This window comes from Dipodomys merriami, unplaced genomic scaffold, assembly GCF_024711535.1.
Source record: "Dipodomys merriami isolate MVZ:Mamm:240054 unplaced genomic scaffold, mDipMer1.0.p SCAF_55, whole genome shotgun sequence".
NCBI lineage: Eukaryota > Metazoa > Chordata > Mammalia > Rodentia > Heteromyidae > Dipodomys > Dipodomys merriami.
In genome coordinates, this window is record NW_027206124.1 from 2136334 (window position 1) to 2154441 (window position 18108).

The window sequence follows — 18108 nt, forward strand, 5'->3', positions numbered from 1 at the left end:
GGGCCAAGCAGCAGGGTGGGAAGACTGCACAGGACAAACCGACTGGCAACTGGAAACCAAAGCTCTGTTCTCATCATGTTCCCTCCCAGGACCCCATTTCCCTGCCTGGAGAATGCAGCAGTGATGTGTGAAGTGGGTTCCCAAACATTCTTCACATTTATGAAGATGCACACGGGATCCAGTAAAGCGCACATTCACATCGCTCATTTCATGCTCTTTGGGGTTTCCTTTTACATATGGCATTGGTTTGTCACTTGTTCAGTGACAATGACTTCCACAGAAGTTTAAGGACATTTCAAAGTAGAACAGCTTGAAGATGCAATTGACCATCTAAATGGAGAGGGGGCTGAAGAATGGCTCAAAAGCTGTGAAGAAAGCAGGCACATGCAGAGGAGCAGCACACAGGAAATGGTGCACTATACCCGCAGCTTCCAGCTGTTCTATCACTGCACCCGCAGCCCTCCAGCTGCTCTAATCACTGCACCCGCAGCCCTCCAGCTGCTCTAATCACTGCACCCGCAGCCCTCCAGCTGTTCTCATCGAATGTCAAGGTGTTATCTGCCTCCTGTACCACTCTGACATTTGTACTGCTGGTGCTTCACCACTAATCAAATTAACAGCCAGAGCACAGTTTTTGTCCAGAGAGGGGCAAGTTTCACCAGAGAATAGCTTTGGTTAAGTCATAGTGACACAGCTGTCTCTGTTACCAGCCCAACTGGCCACTTTGGTTCTTAGTCTCTATTTTTACTAGAAAGGACTGTCAGATAAACTAGGTATGTCCTGCTTTGGTCATTTAGGGAATGCTTTCTCAAAACAGAAATCGGGAACCTGCTGCTTCAAGAAAAACAACTAGGCCAGGTGCCAGTGGCTCATGCCTATAATCCTAGCTACTCAGAAAGCTGAAATCTGGAGGATTGACAGTCAAAGCCAGCAAGGCAGGAAAGTCTCCATCTCCAAGCCTGGTACTAGTAGCCTGTAATCCTAGCTACTTAGGAGGCTGAGATCTGAGGATCACAGTTCAAAGCCAGCCTGGCAGGAAAGTCCATGAGATTCCTATCTCCAATTAACTACCGGAAAACTGAAAGCGGCACTGTAGTTCAAAGTGGTAGAGCACTAGCCTTAAGCAAGAAAGCTCAGGGACAGCTCCCAGGCCCTGAGTTCAAGCCCCATGACCAACAAAAAAATTCCATCTCCAGGGCTGGGAAGTTGGCTCAGTGGTAGAGCGCTTGCCTTGCATGCCTGAGGCCCTGGGTTCGATTCCTCAGCACCACATAAGCAAAAAGAAAAAAGCCAGAAGTGGCACTGTGGCTCAAGTGGTAGAGCGCTAGCCTTGAGCTGAAGAGCTGAGGGACAGCGCCCAGGCCCAGAGTTCAGGCCCCATGACCGGACCCAAAAAATAAAAAAAAAAAATTCCATCTCCAAAATAAACCAGCAAAAAGTTAGGCTGAAGACATGGCTCAAGTAGTAGAGCACTTGCTGAGCAAGCTGAGTAAGAGTGTGAGGAACTGAATTCAGACCCCAGTACCAATAGAAAAAAGAAAAAAACCCACTAGTATTCATTCTTTGCCCATGGTTTCAACTAACCGTAAGGATTTCAGTAAACTTGTATATTGCCATGATCAGCTTGACATCTTCCTCAAATTTATAAAGGTTTTTTTTCTTTCTTTCTCTCTTTTTTCTCAAAGCTAGCACTCTACTACTTGAGCCACAGGCTCTACTTCAGGCTTTCTGGTGCTTAATTGGAGAGAAGGGTCTCATGCACTTTCCTGCCTGAGTTGGCTTTGAATTTCAGTCCTCAGATCCCAGCCTCCCGAGTAGCTAGGATTAGAGAGGCATGAGCCACTAGTACCTGGCCTAATTAAGATGATGAGGTTGGAAACTCAAGCTTTCTATGACCAGGTTGAGCACCCCTTACCTGAACCCTGGGACTCCAGAGTCATTGTGGATTTCAGATATTCAGACAAGGTTGCCCAATGGATGAAGCATATGCAAAGGATTTGGAAATCCAAACCTGTGAGATGACAGTGGTCCTGGCCCACGTTTTGGATCAGAGCTACCCAATCTGTACTACATATCCACGCAGGCCATTCAGAGGCCATACTTGGTGCACTGATGTTTTCCAGGGACGACACCAAAGCATGATGGGTAAAGGTCCATGTAATACGGAAGAGGCACCAGTGGGCACTCACATGACAAAGAACACAAAGTAGCCAGTCAAGCTACTCAGGAGGCTGAGATCTGAGGACTGAAATTCAAAGCCAGCCCAGATAGATAAATTTGTGAGACTACTGTCTCTAAATAACCAGCAAAAAGCCAGAAGCAGGGCTATGGCTCAAGTGGTAGAGTACCAGCCTTGAATGAAAAAGCCAAACAAGAGTGTAAGGTCCTGAGGTCAAGCCCTAGTACCAGCATACACACAAAAAAGCCTGTACAAAACAAAACCCCAATTATTCACAGAAGTATCCATGGACTGATTGAACCAAAGTTGGAGAACTGACTACTGAAGCGTCCAGTCAGGGCAACTATGTTCCAGTCTTCATTATAGTTTGAGCATCCTGGGCAGCAATGTCTCTGCTATAGTTAGAACCTTTGGTAGGAATGTTTCAAATCCATCCCGTCTTGTCTTTTGGTCTGGGGTGTCTGTCCATCCTCCTTCTCTGATACTTGCTCATCAATGTCTGCCATGTGGCATCACCACCCTCATGTGAACTGATGTAACAGCCCCTGCATTAATATGTGCACATACTTTCTGAACAGACTGCCGGGGCTTCACGGGCCAGTGAGAAGCCAGCAGATGTCCCAGCCCACCGGGACGCCTGCTGTGTAAGGGACCCTATGGTTCGCAGGGAGATGAGATGTGTCAAGGCGGCGGCCCTGGCCTCTAGGAGACACCTGCCCCCCGCCAGGCACTGGTGTCCTACCAGGTGGTGAGTTCTACCTGGAGCTACCAGGTGCCACCATTACTCTTCTCCATCTTCCAGATGGAGGAAAGCAAGGCAGCCAGATGGCGAGCCATGATGTGTCCAAGGCAGACATGTCTGTCTGCAGCCAGGGCCATTTGTTCTCTGACATCATTTAAGGGGCAAATGGGCTGGGGGCACAGAGAAGAAAAAGATACCGGAAACCTCTCTTCGTGCTGAGGGAGGACACGGAAGGCTTCCTGGGGAGGAGGCAGAGGTCTGAACTGAGCCTTGGAAGGGAAGCAGGAGCAGAGGAGAGGTGTGGCGAGGCCTTCCTGCACCCCCACCACACGGCAGCCCGGCAGGCCTGGGCAGGGAGGACAGAGGCGGACTCACCGACATGGCCAGGTGCAGCGGGGTGTTGCCGTTCTCGCCGCGGGCGCCCGCGTTGGCCCCGTAGGTCAGCAGCACCATGACGCAGTCGAAGCGGTTGCGCATCACGGCCACATGCAGAGCTGTGTTCCCCGAGGCGCTGGTGCTCTCCACCTCACAGCCCCGCTTCAGCAGCATGCGCGCCATCTGGGGAGTGGCCAGGCCCCGTCAGCATGACGCTCGAGGGAGCAGCCATGGCCCACGATGCCTGGGCTATCACTTCCTCCCTGAGTGGCCTTCAGCCATGAGTCCTCTAGAAAGCTCTAGCAATGGGAGAGGAGCCTGGGGCAGGCCTCCATTCTGGGGTGTCCCTGGACCCTGACTCCCTACGTCCTCAGTACCCAGGGACAAACAGCTGAAAGATGATTCTCTGAGCTTCTGGTCCTTTCCTGGAGCTAACGACCCCACCATCTCTGCGAGGCCCCCTTGGCCCTGTCCCAGAAGCACCCCACTCCTTGTGACCACCCCCCTGGGAGGGGCCACGCTCAGGGATCACTTCTCAAGGGCCTTGGCACCTACATCCCTGCTCCCCAGCAACCTTCCAACCACAGGACTGCGGGGGACACAGCTGAGCCTCTCCTCCCGCTATGGCGGCCTGGACAGAACATGGCTGCTGGAGCACTGTCCTCTCTGTGAAGTAGGGCGTGTCTAGCTCACTGCGGGGAAGAGGCAGCCATGATGAGGAAGCATGAACAAGGGGTCTGGCACTCAGAGGGGCCCCACAGAGGCAGGCAGACTCCTCCCTTCTGGTTTGGGCCACAGAACAGCAAGATGGATCATGAGGGGCACTGGTGCAGAATCTTCTCATGTGCTACCCTGCTGGTGTCAAACACCTCTAACAACTGGTACCTGCCAGCAAGCAGCAGAGCAATGCCAGCCCCTCAACTCTTCTCCTCAGGCTCATTAGCCCACTACCAGACCTGCCCTCAGTGTGGCCATCAGAGTCCTGCACGCAGCTCTGGGCTGGGTCTGCCCCTCCCACCCGCAGACTCCGCCTACCTCAGCATTCTTGGCCCAGTGGAGGGGGCTGGCTCCATAGCGAGGGTCTTTGCTGTGGATCTGGTTGCTGTCCATGCTGATAATCATTTCAGCACACCTGAGGGGGAAAAGGGGAGGGGAAGAAGAGGAGGAGGAAGAGATGGAGTTAGCCTGGGTTTCTGACCCCAAGTTCTATAACTCCTTACTGATTAGGGAGTTCACCTACAAACAAAGGTACAATCAAACCCACTAGCTACCTTGACAAAGTTTTCTAGAAGAGCACACCAAAGCTAAGGCTACAGAGGGCAAAAGAAACAAATGAAAATATACCGAACGGCAGGCACTGGTGGCTCATGCCTGTATTCCTAGCTACTCAGGAGCCTGAGATCTGAGGACAGCCGTTCAAAGCCAGCCTGGGCAGAAAAGGCCAAGTGAGACTCATCTCCAATAAACCACCAGAAAAAAACAGAAGTGATGCTGTGGCTCAAGTGGTAGATCGCTAGCCTTGAGCTGAAGAGCTGAGGGCCAGCACCCAGACCCAGAGTTCAAGCCCCACAACTGACAAAAAGAAAAAAGAAAATATACTGAACTAACAGGCTGCTGCACAGTGAATGAATCAACAAAAGAGAAACACAACCTATACACTGGGGACAAAAATTTTACAAATCAAAGGGCTGGGAAGGTGGCTCAGTGGTAGAGCGCTTGCCTTGCATGCATGAGGCCCTGGGTTCGATTCCTCAGCACCACATAAGCAAAAAAAAAAGCCAGAAGTCGCACTTGTGGCTCAAGTGGTAGAGTGCTAGCCTTGAGCAAAAATGCTCAGGGACAGATCCCAGGCCCTAAGTTTAATCCCCAGGACACACACACACACACACACACACACACACACACACACACACACACACACACACACACACACACACACACACACACACACACACACACACACACACACACACACACACACACACACACACACACACACACACACCAACAGACATCATTCAAAGATGGCATACAAATGGCCACCACATACAAGGCATCTTCTGTGGTCCAAGCCAGGCACACCAAAACCACTACGAGATGTCCGCTCACAGCTGGGCTTGGGCTCAGCCCCACAGAGCCCTCCTGGGCCAGCTGCCTATGCACCCCCTCCCCCAGCCCCAAGTGCCCTCCATCTCAGCTCATCTGTCTGATCATCTGTCCCCTTCCTCGTAGGCAGGACTATCATGTGAGGACAGACACAGACCCAGGTCTTGTCAAGGTCAGCTGAGTTGAGGGACAAAGCAGAGGGACACCAGCCTGCGAACACAGGCAATTCCCAGAGCAGGGCTAGGCTGGCTACTGTGTGGAGACACTAGCACCACCCTGCTGGCACTCAGATGCCCCGTGCCCTCCCATCTCCAGAGAGGACAGCCGGGGGAGAGAGGGGAGGTGGCTGAGCGCGCTGAGGAGGAAGGCTCCCTCAGAGCGGCCTGCAGCAGCCTGTGTGGCTTCTGGGTGCAGATCACCCATGGCTTGTGGCACTCGGGTCGCCTGACACTGGGGCTGTTGGTGTTTACTGTAACCAGTCAAGTCCCTCTGAAAGTTCTAGTTCATTAGGGCGTGGGAGAATGAAGGAAAGACTGTCCATGCTGGGACCAGCCTATGAGGAGACAGCAGTGTCCTGTGGGTGCAGGCCGGGGGGGGGGGCCTGCAGGAGGGTGTCTGTGGTCTCCCCTCCACACGGGTGGGCATGGCTGTCCAGCACACTGGTTCATGAGGGGTGGGTGACTTGAGTCTCCTGCCTGGAGCTACTTGGATCTCATTCTGTGTCTGGGAACAGGGACCAGGGTTAAAAGACCAGCTGACTCCATTCACTCACTCATTCTTTTCCTTTTTTTTAAGGTCTAAGGGATAAGAACTCAGTACCTGACGTTTACACTCACTGGCTGGTACTCCACCAACTGAGCCATACCTCCAATCCTGTCCTTCATTCTTGAGACATTCTATGTCTCAAGCCATCTCCAATCACACCCTCCCGTATACACACCCCACACAGTGAAGAACTGGAAACCAGGGTTCCAAGTCTGGGACCCGGGAGGGACGGGAGTGGTGACACAGCTTGTCAGGAAAGCACATGTGCCTGAGCGGACAGGGCCCTGGCCACCTTGGCAAGTGTCCTTGGGCTTCAAGCCAGGCAGGCACAGAAGCTCCGAAGCACTGAAGACCCCTAGAGGGGGTTTACGTGTGGTGTAGAGGAGAGCTCCACAGGGAAAGGGGAGGGGACCGAGGGGAGGACCAGGCTTAGAGGCCCATCTCCTCTGGCTGAGGGAGTCCACAGTCAGTTAAGGTGCACTGACAAAGCTTCAGCCTGGCTGATCTTGAGGACAGAGCCCCAGCGGCCCCACAACTCTTCGCCAGCACACGGTGGGCGCCAGGCCTGCACCCAGGGCTCGGGGCGTGCGGAGGCTCACCCCTTCTGGGAGAACTTCATGGCGGTGTGGATCGGGTAGCCGCCCGGCCCCATCACGTTGCAGCGGGCATTGCACAGCAGCAGCACGCGGACCATCTCCTGCTTCCCCATCTGGCAGGCCAGGTGCAGCGGGGTCAGCCCCTGGTTATTCACCTGGTTCAGGCCCGAGGAGGCGTTCTTGCCCAGGAGCTGACAAAACAACCCAAAACAGCATGGTGGGTGGGAGTCCAAGACAAGGAACCCTTCTCCAGCACACTGAGCCACCTGCGCTGGGGACCACGTGGATGCTGACAAGAAGGCCAAGAAGAACAACAGACCAGGTGCCAGTGACTCAAGAGGCTGAGGGCTGAAACCAACCTGGGCAGGAAAGTCTGTAAGCCTTTCCAATGAACCAGCAAAAGCCAGGAGTGAAGGTGTGGTTCAACTGGTAAAGTATCAGCCTTGAGTGAAAAAGCCAAGGGACAGGACCCAGGCCCTAAGTTCAAACCCCAGGACCGGTGCGTGTGCACATGCACACTCACGTGACATGCATGCATGCATGCGCGCACACAAACACACACACACACAAAGTTTACATTATTTTTTGGTTTGTTGAGGCAAGAGTCACTGAGTATAAGGTAGGGACCCCTTTTCTGGAAAACCTGATGGCCAGGTAGAGAGGAAAACCTTTGAAAGGACCTGCACATTCTGTACCACAAAGCATAATCTGAGTTCTGCTTTTTCCTTTCAATCGAATAAATACATGAAGTAGCTTTTTAATAGTATCACTTCATCTACTTGCCCGTTGTTTTTTTTTTTAATTTCTCTGTCCTACCTTGTATTCATATACTGTTTTGTAGAATGGGAACTTCTTTGTACAACTACTTAAAGATAATAATAAAAAATTAAAATAAGATTAAAAAATAAATTCCTCTGTCCTAGAAATAAAAAAGTAACATGAGCATCCCTGGCACCAGGGCCCACAGGAGCCAGTGGGGCGTTGGTTTGGCTTGGTGAGTTCCTGTTGGTTGGGTAGGTTAGGTAGGGGTCCTGCAGCCCCCAGGAAGGGGCTGGCTGCCGTGCCTGAAGCCCAGCCTAGGGCCTGGCACTGGGCCGTGCTGGCTCAGTGGTGCCTGGGGAAGCTGATGGTTTTGAGCTGCCCTGAGGTTAGTCTGTTGAGCTGAAAGACAACGTGGCTGTCAGAGCCAGGGCCAATGATACGTCCCCAGATAGGGGTCAGAAGGGCAAAGGGATGTGCACCCTCCAGGGAGGAACTCAGCCTTCAATGATCAATGGGAGACAAGGAAAGGCCTAGGATGACTCATGAGTGCAGGGCGCACGGGTGGCATGGTCCACACCAGCCTCAGCCCTGGCCCTGCTTACCTGCAGCACCTGGGAGTTGTCCCCCTGCACGGCGTAATGGAAGGCCGTCTCCCCCTTGTTGTCCGTGACGTCCATCTGGGCATGGCAGTATTGCACCAGCTCCACCAGGATCTCCCCATTCCCCTTGCGGCAGGCCAGGTGCAAGGGGGTGCAGCCCTCCTCGTTCTCTGTGTTGTTGGCACAGCTGTGACAGAGGGGCAGGGTGATCAGGACGGGCAGGTGGGAAACCCAAGTGCATGCTGGGAGATTCCCACCTCCCAGCATGGCTGAGTCACGACTCATTTGGACCTGGGCTCAGTACCACACTGCAATGAGTGGAAGGGGACAAAGGACGCAGAAATCTCACGCACTCAACCTCCCTAGGCTCCAATGGCCTTCTCTACTGTGCCCACCATGATGGCTCTAGCAAGGAACAGGCCTGCTACAAGCCAAGACTTGGAGGCATCGTGGGAGATATACACACATACACACACGTGGCCCAGACAGCCGGGCCGCCCACCTGATGATGCGGCTGTGGTGGAAGCACTCTCGGATGCCCAGCTCCACCGCCAGGTGAGCGGCTGACCAGCTGGGGTGGTTGCGGATGAGGTCGGTCAGCTGCTGCAGGACATCCACCTGCAGGACCTGCGTGGAGCTCTCATAGAAGGGCGGCAGCTGGGATGAGTACTGCTGGAAGTTCACCTGAGCATCGGCCTCTGACTCCAGCTGGAAAAGCCTGGACAGGAGAGGAGGACTCCAAGCTGAACCCCATGGGGCTCTCAGCCCACAGCCCAGCTCAGTCAGGAGCCTTGGACCCCCCCCATAAAAAAAAATAGGACACTGCTGTTCCAGGCTGTAGCCTGCCTCTCCTCCCTCCAACACACAGCCTATGTGGAGTTGACCTTGACTTCTCTGTGTTTGAAAAGTGTCTCTTTCTCCATCCTTTTTCCCCTCCCTCCCTCACTTCCTCTACTTCTCCCTCTCTCTCCCTCTCTCTTCCCCTGCTCTCATATGTTACCCAACCAAATCCCTATGTCCTTTTCCTAATTGGACTGCCACATCTGAGGGCCCCAGCTTAAAGTCTCTGGCCTCTTGTACATGGTCAAAATCAAACAAGGTCAAGCCAGTGCTGGTGGCTCTCTCCTATAATCCTAGTGACTTAAGAGACTGAGTTCTGAGGATCATGGTTCAACGTTAGCCTGGGCAACAAAGTCTATGAGACTCTTTTATATCCAACTAATCACCAAAAAGCCAGAAGTGGAGGTGTGATTCAAGTGGTAGAGTATCAGCCTTGAGCAGATAAAGCTCAGGGACAGCACCCAGGTCCTGAGTTTAAGCCCTCTATGACCCATGTATGCGCGCCGGTGTGTGCACACGTGTGCACACACACACACACACACACACACACGATTGCATTTTGTAAGGCCACTGGGCCTGCGCCTCCAGAGACACTGAGGGTGTCTAGCACATGTCCAAAGGGTAGATGACAGAGAGGAAAAGGGTATGGTATGGGCACACATCGATGCTTATCTGGCCAGCTCCACCAGCCTACTCCACCCCGGCCCTGAAGCTGGCCCAGGCCCTTGGCCCTGGCCTAGACTCTTACCATGTCCTGCTGGCATGCCTAGGCAGACACAGCCCTGCCATCCCTGTGAGGACAGTCACAGGTCACCTTACAGGGCCCTCTCAGCCTCCTCCACCCTTCCCACATCCCTCCATCCGCCTGGGTCAACACCTAGGCAGGAAACAACTTAGGCAGTGCTTCCTAAGCCCTCCATAGAGACCTGCCTCTCCAATCCCAAGCCCTCAAATGGGCCCCAGAAGCCACATAGCACCTCCAGTGAGCTACTAGGAGGAGCCAAAGGACAGAGATGTGTATGTATGTGTATGTGCACATGCACGCCCATGCGCATGCACCTGTGTGTATCTATGTGTGCGTGTCTGTGTGTAATGTGTATGTGTGGTGTGTGTGTGTATCCATATCTATGTTTCTGCGTGTATGTCTGTGTGTATCTATGTGTTTGTATATGTGTCTATGTGTGTGATGTATGTGTGTGCATGTGGTGTGTGTATGTGTGTGTGTGTGTGTCATGGCTGACTACCACCCACCGGAAGCCGTTCTGTGAGTTCTTGGGGCTGATCAGGATGCAGTCCCAGGTGCGATTGGGAACATTCTGGAACAGGATCAGCTGCCCTTCCTCCCGAAGGCGCTCACTCAGGGTGTAGTCGACGATGGCCACCTCCTTCACGCGGTACGGGTTGGAGAACAAGTTGGTGACGCTGCTGAGGGTATTCACCAGCCGGCCGAAGAACTGCATCCTCTGTGGGGTGGGGGGCCCCACTGCCCGTACCTCCGTCTGCAAGACAGTGGGGTCTCGGGTGAGCTGGGCGGGGTCTCCCATGCACACCTCTGTGGGCAGCCAGGTCTTGTGCGGGTACCTCTGCAATGCTCCTCATTCTGGGCCTGCAGGGGGCTGAAAAAGGAAGACGAGAAGGAGGGAAGGAGGGAGGAAGGAAGACAGGGAGGGAGGGAGGGAGAGAGGGAGAGAGAGAAAGGAGCCCGAGTGTGAGGTCAGAAGGCTGAGAGGAAGCGTCCAGCCCCGGGGAGCTGGGCTGCCTCCTGCCCCCTGCCTCCGTGTCCCTGTCAGATCAGACTCCCTCGTGGGTGCACCATAGGAGCCAGCAGCAGTGAATTCGCACCATGGCACTAAGGCCCTGGCAGGTGGACGGCTTCTAGCCACACCAAGCAGTGACGGTCATTCCAACTAACAACACTAACAACACCCCACCAGGGGAAAGGGACAGCAAGCAACCATCTCACCCTGTGCTTCCCATTGACTCTGGGAGAAGCCCAAGGTGTTGCCATGGGCGGCGGGGCTGCTGAAGCCTCTGGGGGTGGGGGATAGTTTGCACTGCAAAAAGAGCTGTTTCTGCTGTGTGTGCGCGCACTAAACAAGCTCCCTACCCTGGAGCTACATCCCATCCCCCCCCAAACCTGCTATCATTAGTTTCTGAGTTCCCAGAAAGCACACTGACTCCCTAAGGCACAGCCGCAAATCCTGGTGCCAACCCGATGCCACCAGGCCACCTGCTGAAGGGGCAGGCAGAGCTGAGGACGCTGTCTCTGATGGACACGGGCTTCACCACCTGCAGAGGTTTGGCCTTGGAGACAAGGGAGATTAAAATAAAATAAAATGAAATGAAATAAAGACTAGGAGACTCCAGAGAGCTTAATAAAGAGAGAAAGAGCCTTTAGTGAGATGTGCTCAGGGGGGGAGTGTGAAAACCCCACAAATATGGATTTCCCACGTTACAAACTGCATGGGTTCAGTAGCACGACCTGCCCCACTGGCTGGCTGTGTGCGCCTCCAGCCCTCAGCCTCACAGCATGGCTGCACCACCCTCCTGGGGGGATACTTCATAACAATGCGAGCACGACTCTCCTGGTCATTATTCAGCCACACTGCAGCACTACCCTGCTGGTTGTTACTTAGCAGCACTGGGTGCACTGCCCTCCCAGCAGTTACTTAGTAGGTAGCTCATTATCACATGACTGTCATGGTATTGTACAGTGTTCAAGCAGCCCCTGTGTAACTTAGTCACAGCCTCCAAACACTCGAGGGGTGTGTTACCACACCCACACATCCACGACTGTGTGGACGTGCAGAGGAGCTCCAAGGGCTGAATGCACAGTGTGCGCTTGCAGGTGTCCCCTGAAACTACTGCAGTTACGTCACAACACATCTGCCCACCCCCCTTTGGGCTGAGCTCAGCACTCCATGGGATCACATCACCGAATTCTCACAGAACCACAGGAGGCATGTGTGCAGCGAGCACAGTGCAGACCTGGGGCCAGACCAGGTTCAAATCCCGGCTCACCATTTGCTAGCTGTGTGACCTCAGGCACAAGTTACTTCACCTCCCTGAGTCTCAGTTCCTAACCTGTAACATCGGGAACCAAAACAGTGCCTGGAAGTGGCACCCAGCAGAGGGCAGATGGCCAGTAGGTGGCAGTTGGCTTTACCACCCATTTACCGGTAAGGAAACGGGGCCTGCGGAACCTCGACAGCACAGCGCTGAAGCTATTCTTGCTGAAGCTTTGGGAAATCCTTCCTTTTAGGATTGGTTGGAGATGTGGTGGTCGAAGGCGAGGCTCTCAGGGGCTTTGGGGACAAGGATGGGATCAAGGGCTCCCAGGAGCTCAGGGTTAGGGACCAGACTTGCCAGCAGGCTCCAGAGGCCTCACACAAAGGTCCCTGCCCAGGAGGCTGAGGCCTCTCCTCAGAGGCCAGGCCCACAGCCCGCCCCCCCCCCCCCCAGGCGCAAACAGGCCTCCCTCCAGCCGGAGTCACTGGCATGACACCGTGACGCAGGAGGCCCTGGCACAAGCCCACTGGGGACCCACACAGCAGCTGCGATGTCACGAGGAGAAGCAAGGGAACAAACACCTCTGGCCACATCCTGGAACTCACAGCGTGGCCAAGGAGGCAGGCAGCCAGCAGGGAGAGCAGGCCTTTCCTTCTTCTCCTGGCATCTCTCTCCACCCTGCCAGCCCAGGCAAGACTTCAATGCGTCCCTTCCCTTCCGAGGACAACCCCCACCCGGCCTCTCCCACCTGACCTCCCCTCTGCCTCTCCTCTGACCTTCCCATGACCTCACAGCCATCTGGCCCCTACTGCTCCCGACTGGGCTGAGTGCCATCTGACACAGTCAGTACCCAGGGAAGCCATGGGCCCCTCCAGATGCCAATGGCGCCTCCATGGGTGAGGCTGGGGGTTTGTGACCCCTCAGAGCCTAGACTGCTTTTTGCTTAGGGGCGATCTAGTGTCTGTGGGGACAGAGGCTCTCCTGAAGGGGTGGAGGGCAGGAAGAATGCCAGCATCCCCACTTGACAGACGGAGGTCAGGGGGACCTCAACATGAGGTTCCAAAGGGCAAATGAATGTGGGACACATTGCCAGCTACTTGGGAGGAGACTGGCAGGACTGAAGGTGGAGACCAACCCTGGAAGAAGTGAGTGAGATCCTATCTCAACCAACAATCCAGGCATAGTGGTACATGCCTGTGGTCCTATCTATGAGCGAGCCATAGTTAGGAGATCGTGGTTCGGGATGGCACTGGGTAAGACACTGCAAACGATAACTGAGCAAAAGGGACTGGAGGCATGGCTCAAATTGTTAGAGGAACTCCCTCGCAAGCAGGAGGCCCTGAGATCAAACCTCAGTGCTGAAAACTAATGAAAGGGTGATATCCACCAACAAAGAAAAATAAACAAAAGCCTCTTATGAGGCAAGAGGGAGACTCGGTTAGGACCAGACCTGAGCCAAGGTCCCTAGAAGGCGTCCAGCCCTGCCAGGGGAACACAGAGGACATGGGGAGATGGGGGACACACTCCCTAGGAGAATGGCGGCTGAGAGCAGGGATGCAGAGCAGAGAGAGCGGTGGGGAGGGGAGAGGCCAGTGGCCAGCAGACAGCCCTGTCTGTGTGGATGGGAAGCAGAGAGGGGCTTCTCCTCCTCCTCCTACCCCTCCTACCCCTCCAGAGGAGCTACCCCTCTGGAGGTCTTCTCCTATACCAGAAAGGGAGCTGTGTTCTGTGCTCCCAGGACTGTGGGACCGGAGTGGATGCTGTCCTCCAGGCCTACTCTTCCGAGGGCTCAGAGCACTGCACTCCCCCGCCCTCCCCCTGCCCAATTTCTGTGCTAGGCCTGGCGGCCAGGCCTCTCCCAGCTCACCAGCTCTAGGCCTGCTGTGCACAGGGACGGCTGGACAGTGTCGCCCTGCTGACACATCCAATGAGTCCACATCCCTCCAACCCCCACATCCCCCCACCCCCGCCCAGGTCCCCTGGGCAGCCACAGGGTACCAGTGCCCCAGGCCTTGGCTCCAAACACAGCGCTCCTCTCCAGGGGTGCTTCCACACAGTGGCAGCCCCCTCTCGTCCTGCAGGCTCAGTCTGGGGGCCACCTCCTCCCCAGGCCCTGCCCGGGCCTTGGCCCCCATACCAGCCACCCACCCACCCACCTGGGGGAAACCCTTTCTCCCGCTGGGCACAAGGCTTCGGAGGAGACCCCTCCCCAGTCAGCTCCGCCAAGTTCATTTCATGGACATCAGCGCTCGGCCCCGCTGAGCTCACCCCTGTCCTGCAGGGGAAGGCCTCAGGCCCGGCTTTCTCCTTGGCAGGCTGCGGCAGAGACAGGACAGCCGTCAGGAGTGCGTGCCAGGACAGACGTCGGCGCTGGCCACATGGAGCTCCAGGACCACATGTGGACACACAAGAGGTGCCCACGATGACAAGTGAGCCTTGGGCCCCCACCGCCCAGCTCAGGACAGGATGGCAGCGACCGTCCCCAGCAGGGGGACCCTGACACCCAGGCGGCCAGCGCTTCCTGTCACCCCATCACAAACTGGGCTGAGGACACAGCACAGGGCCAGCGTGTCTCCATGTCCTTCCTGGTGCAGTCACACGCAGGCCACTCTCCCTCACAGGGCCACCACCGCTGCTGGAGAGCAAGCGACACCGCCTCTGTCACCCGCCTCCCCCTCACGGCCACGGCGCGGTGGGGTCAGGCACAGTCCTTGCCTTCCCCAGCATGGGGGTGTGGGCAGCGAGGCCCAGGCCTGGAAGTGGGGTGTCCTGCCTGCCATCTGAACCGCACAGGCAAAGGCCTTGCACATAGCAAGCGCTCGTTAGCATGAGGGAAGCTGGGACGAGGAGGGAGGGGGTCAGTCACGTGCTATGCCAGCCTCTCACTCCAGCCACCCCAGCCTCTGCACCAGCCTGCACACCATCCTCCACCTGCTGCCTCCAGCCGCACCTGCCCAGCACCAGCCGCCTGGGGCATTCCCGGCGTACTGTGTCCTCAAACACCACTACTGCACCGAGGGAGACTGAGGCATAAGCAGGCCTGGTAACCTCCAGGATCTGGGCCCAGGGAAGCGCAGCCGGAGCCGCAGTGTTCTGTGCTCAGACTGGACTTTCAGTCTCGGGTTACCCAATGCAAGGCCTCCATGTACAACCACACTGCGGTTCACCAGCCAACCCTGCACCAGCGCACAGGGGGACAAAATGCCCAGGAGGGCTGCCAGGGCTCGCGAGGACTCAGCCGAGCCAGCAGAGGGCTGCCAGAGGGCTCCTGAGCTGCTGGCATGGAAACTGGTGGTCTGTTGCATGACTCACTCAGCAAATATTTACCAAGTGCCAACTGTAGCAGGCACTGCTCTAACTACCAAGGACAAAACCCTGCCCCCTGGAGCTCAGACTGAAGACAGGACTGTAAATAATGAGAAGGAAGAAAGCAGAACATATCCATAGACTATAGATGTCAATTAGAGAAGAGACACGGGAAGTGTGGAGGTAGAGACTAAAGTTTTAGGGTGACCAGGGAAGCCCTCATCAAGAACCAACAGGAAGGGAAGGTGAAAGTCTACTGGTTACCTAGTTAAAGAGCTTTCTAGGCAGAGGGAAGAGCAAGTGCAAAGGATGTGGGGCTGGACCAAGCCAGGTGAGTCCAGAGACAGCATGGAAGCCAGTGAGATCAGATCTTGTGTGCTAAGAGCAGCCACTGCAGGGCTTGGAACAAAGGAGTGACACTTTAACAGATAACACTGGCTAGTGTGCAATATGGAAGACAGGCATCAAGAATAAACTCACAGCTGGGTGAAGCAGCTCACACCTGTAATCCCAGCTACACAGGAGGCCTAAGTCACAGGATCTTGGTCAAGGCCAGTCTAAGCAAAAGGTATGAGGCCCTATCTGAAAAATAAACTTTAAAGCAAAAAGTGCTGGAGGTATGACTCAAGTAGAGTACTTGCCTAGCAAGCATAGGTTTGTGAGTTCAAACCCAGTATTTCCATGTTCAGAGGCTTAAGCTTGCAATTCTTGCTACGTCAGAGGCAAAAACAGGGCCATTGTGGTTTGTCATCCTGGACAAAAAAAGTCCATGAGACTCCATCTCAACCAATGCCCGAGAACAGTGGTACATGCTTACCATTCCAGTAGCAAAACGAAGTACAAATAAGAGGAACATAGTCCAGGTCAGCAAAGGCATAAAGCCAGAACTTATCATAAAAATAACCAACGCAAAAAAAAAAATAACCAAAGTAAAAAGGGGGCTGGAAGTGTAGCTCAAGTGGTAGAACACTGGCTTAGCAAATGAGAGGCCCTGAGTTCAAGATCCCAGTACCAACACAATAATCATCACCTCGCAATTTTGGTCTGAGCAAATAAAAGAATATTACTGTCATTTCTGGAAATGGGAACAAAAGTGGGAGGAGGGTCAGATTGTCCTAATTTATGTAACTGTAATCCCTCTATTAAAATGCTGAAATTTTTTTTTTAGTAAGAGTGAGCTGGGCTTACAGACTGCTTTGGTTTTTGTTTTGTTTTGTTGTTGTTCTTGTTTTAGTCAGTCATGGGGCTTGAACTCAGGGCCTGGCCTCTGTCCCTGAGCTCTTTTGCTTGAGGTTAATGCTCTACCACTTTCAGCTACAGCTCCACTGCTGGTTTTTGAGTAACTAATTGGAGATAAGAGTCTCACAGGGACTTTTCTGCCCAGGATGGCTTTGAATAGCAATCCTCAGATCTCAGCCTCTGGAGCAGCTAGAATTACAGGTGTAAGCCACCAGCTCCCTGCAGGAGCTCATTTTTTAATATTTGTATATTTGAAATGTGCAAGTCTGAGGGCCTGAGTGAACAACTAGATTTATGAATCTGTCATCTGGAGGACAGGTCTAAACTGACTGGAGATAAAAATTTGAGAGTAGCCAGGCGCCAGTGGCTCACGCCTGTAATCCTATCTACTCAGGAGGCTGAGATCTGAGGATTGCGGTTCAAAGCCAGCCTGGGCAGGAAAGTCCATGAGACTCTTATCTCCAATAAACCACTAGAAAACCAAAGTGGCGCTGTGGCCCAAGCGGTAAAGCGCTCACCTTGAGCTGAAGAGCACAGGGACAGTGTGTAGGCCCAGAGTTCAAGCCCCACAACCGACCAAAAAAAAAAAAAATTGAGAGTAGCCGGGTGCTGGTAGATCACGTCTATAAGCCTAGCTACCAAAGAGGCTGAGATCTGAGGATTGTGGCTCAAAGCCAGCCTAGCAGGAAAGTCTGTGAGACTCTTATCTCCAACAAACAACCAGAAAACCGGAAGTGGCGCTGTGGCTCAAGTGGCAGAGCACTAGGCTTTTGTTGAAGAGTTGAGGGACAGCACCCAGGCTCAGAGAGTCATTGGGCCACAGCCTTAGCTCAGTGGCAGGGTGCTTGCCTAGCATGCATAAGGCCCTGGGTTTGATCTCTAGGATCAAATCAAAAGGACTACAAATCGCTAAATGAACATCTGAGAACTAAATGAGATCACCAGCAAATGCGGCTGGATCAGACAGCAGCATTTAAGGTGCTGCCCTGTAAAATCCACCTACAAAAGACAAAGACCCTGCTCTCCCAGGGAGACGCCCTCTATAAATACAGACCCAGAGCAGGTGTATGTATATGTATGTGTGCATGCACCTACACACAGTGCATAGATTCCTCCTTTCTGTACTCCTTTGTCACATCATTCTGCTGAATGAAAAGAAAACCCCTTTCTAGGATACTCAAAAGAGTAGGGAGAAACAAACACTCTGAACATGGAAAACCCTAAGTGCGGTAGAACTGTCACACAAGCTCCAGTGCCTGTCACACTGTACAGTATTCATTCATGACATAACTGGTCACTGGTGGCTCACGCCTGTAATCCTAGCTACTCAGGCAGCTGAGATCTGAGAATCACAGTTTAAAGCCAGCCTGGGCAGGAAAGTCCCAGAGACTCTTATCTGCAATAAACCAACAGAAAACCAGAAGTGGCACAGTGGTAAAGCACTAGCCTTGAGCAAAAGAGCTCAGGCACAGCACCCAGGCCCAGAGTTTAACCTCTACGACCAAAAAAAAAAAAAAAAAAAAATGGAGGAGAAAGTGTCCTAACATGAGGCATCAACTATTCCTCGCCTACCAACTGGGCACAGCAACT

General features: G+C 53.9%; 1 protein-coding gene across 8 annotated transcripts in view; it reads right to left on the reverse strand.

The window, feature by feature from the left end:
• The window catches only part of Pla2g6 (phospholipase A2 group VI), a 35602-nt gene that overhangs the window by 14863 nt on the left and 2631 nt on the right, over positions 1-18108 (reverse strand). For 6 of the 8 annotated variants that reach the window (XM_069999509.1, XM_069999510.1, XM_069999511.1 and 3 more), the window contains exons 2-7: positions 10216-10463; positions 8627-8842; positions 8128-8311; positions 6767-6954; positions 4332-4428; positions 3297-3479 (exon numbers count right to left, since the gene is read on the reverse strand). In XM_069999509.1, the coding sequence (XP_069855610.1) occupies positions 3297-3479; positions 4332-4428; positions 6767-6954; positions 8128-8311; positions 8627-8842; positions 10216-10424 (1077 nt within the window). In that variant the 5' untranslated portion in view covers positions 10425-10463. Of the gene's footprint in view, positions 1-3296; positions 3480-4331; positions 4429-6766; positions 6955-8127; positions 8312-8626; positions 8843-10215; positions 10464-10545; positions 10565-18108 lie in introns of those variants that run through there. The other 2 variants (XM_069999506.1, XM_069999513.1) reach the window with 2 other exon arrangements.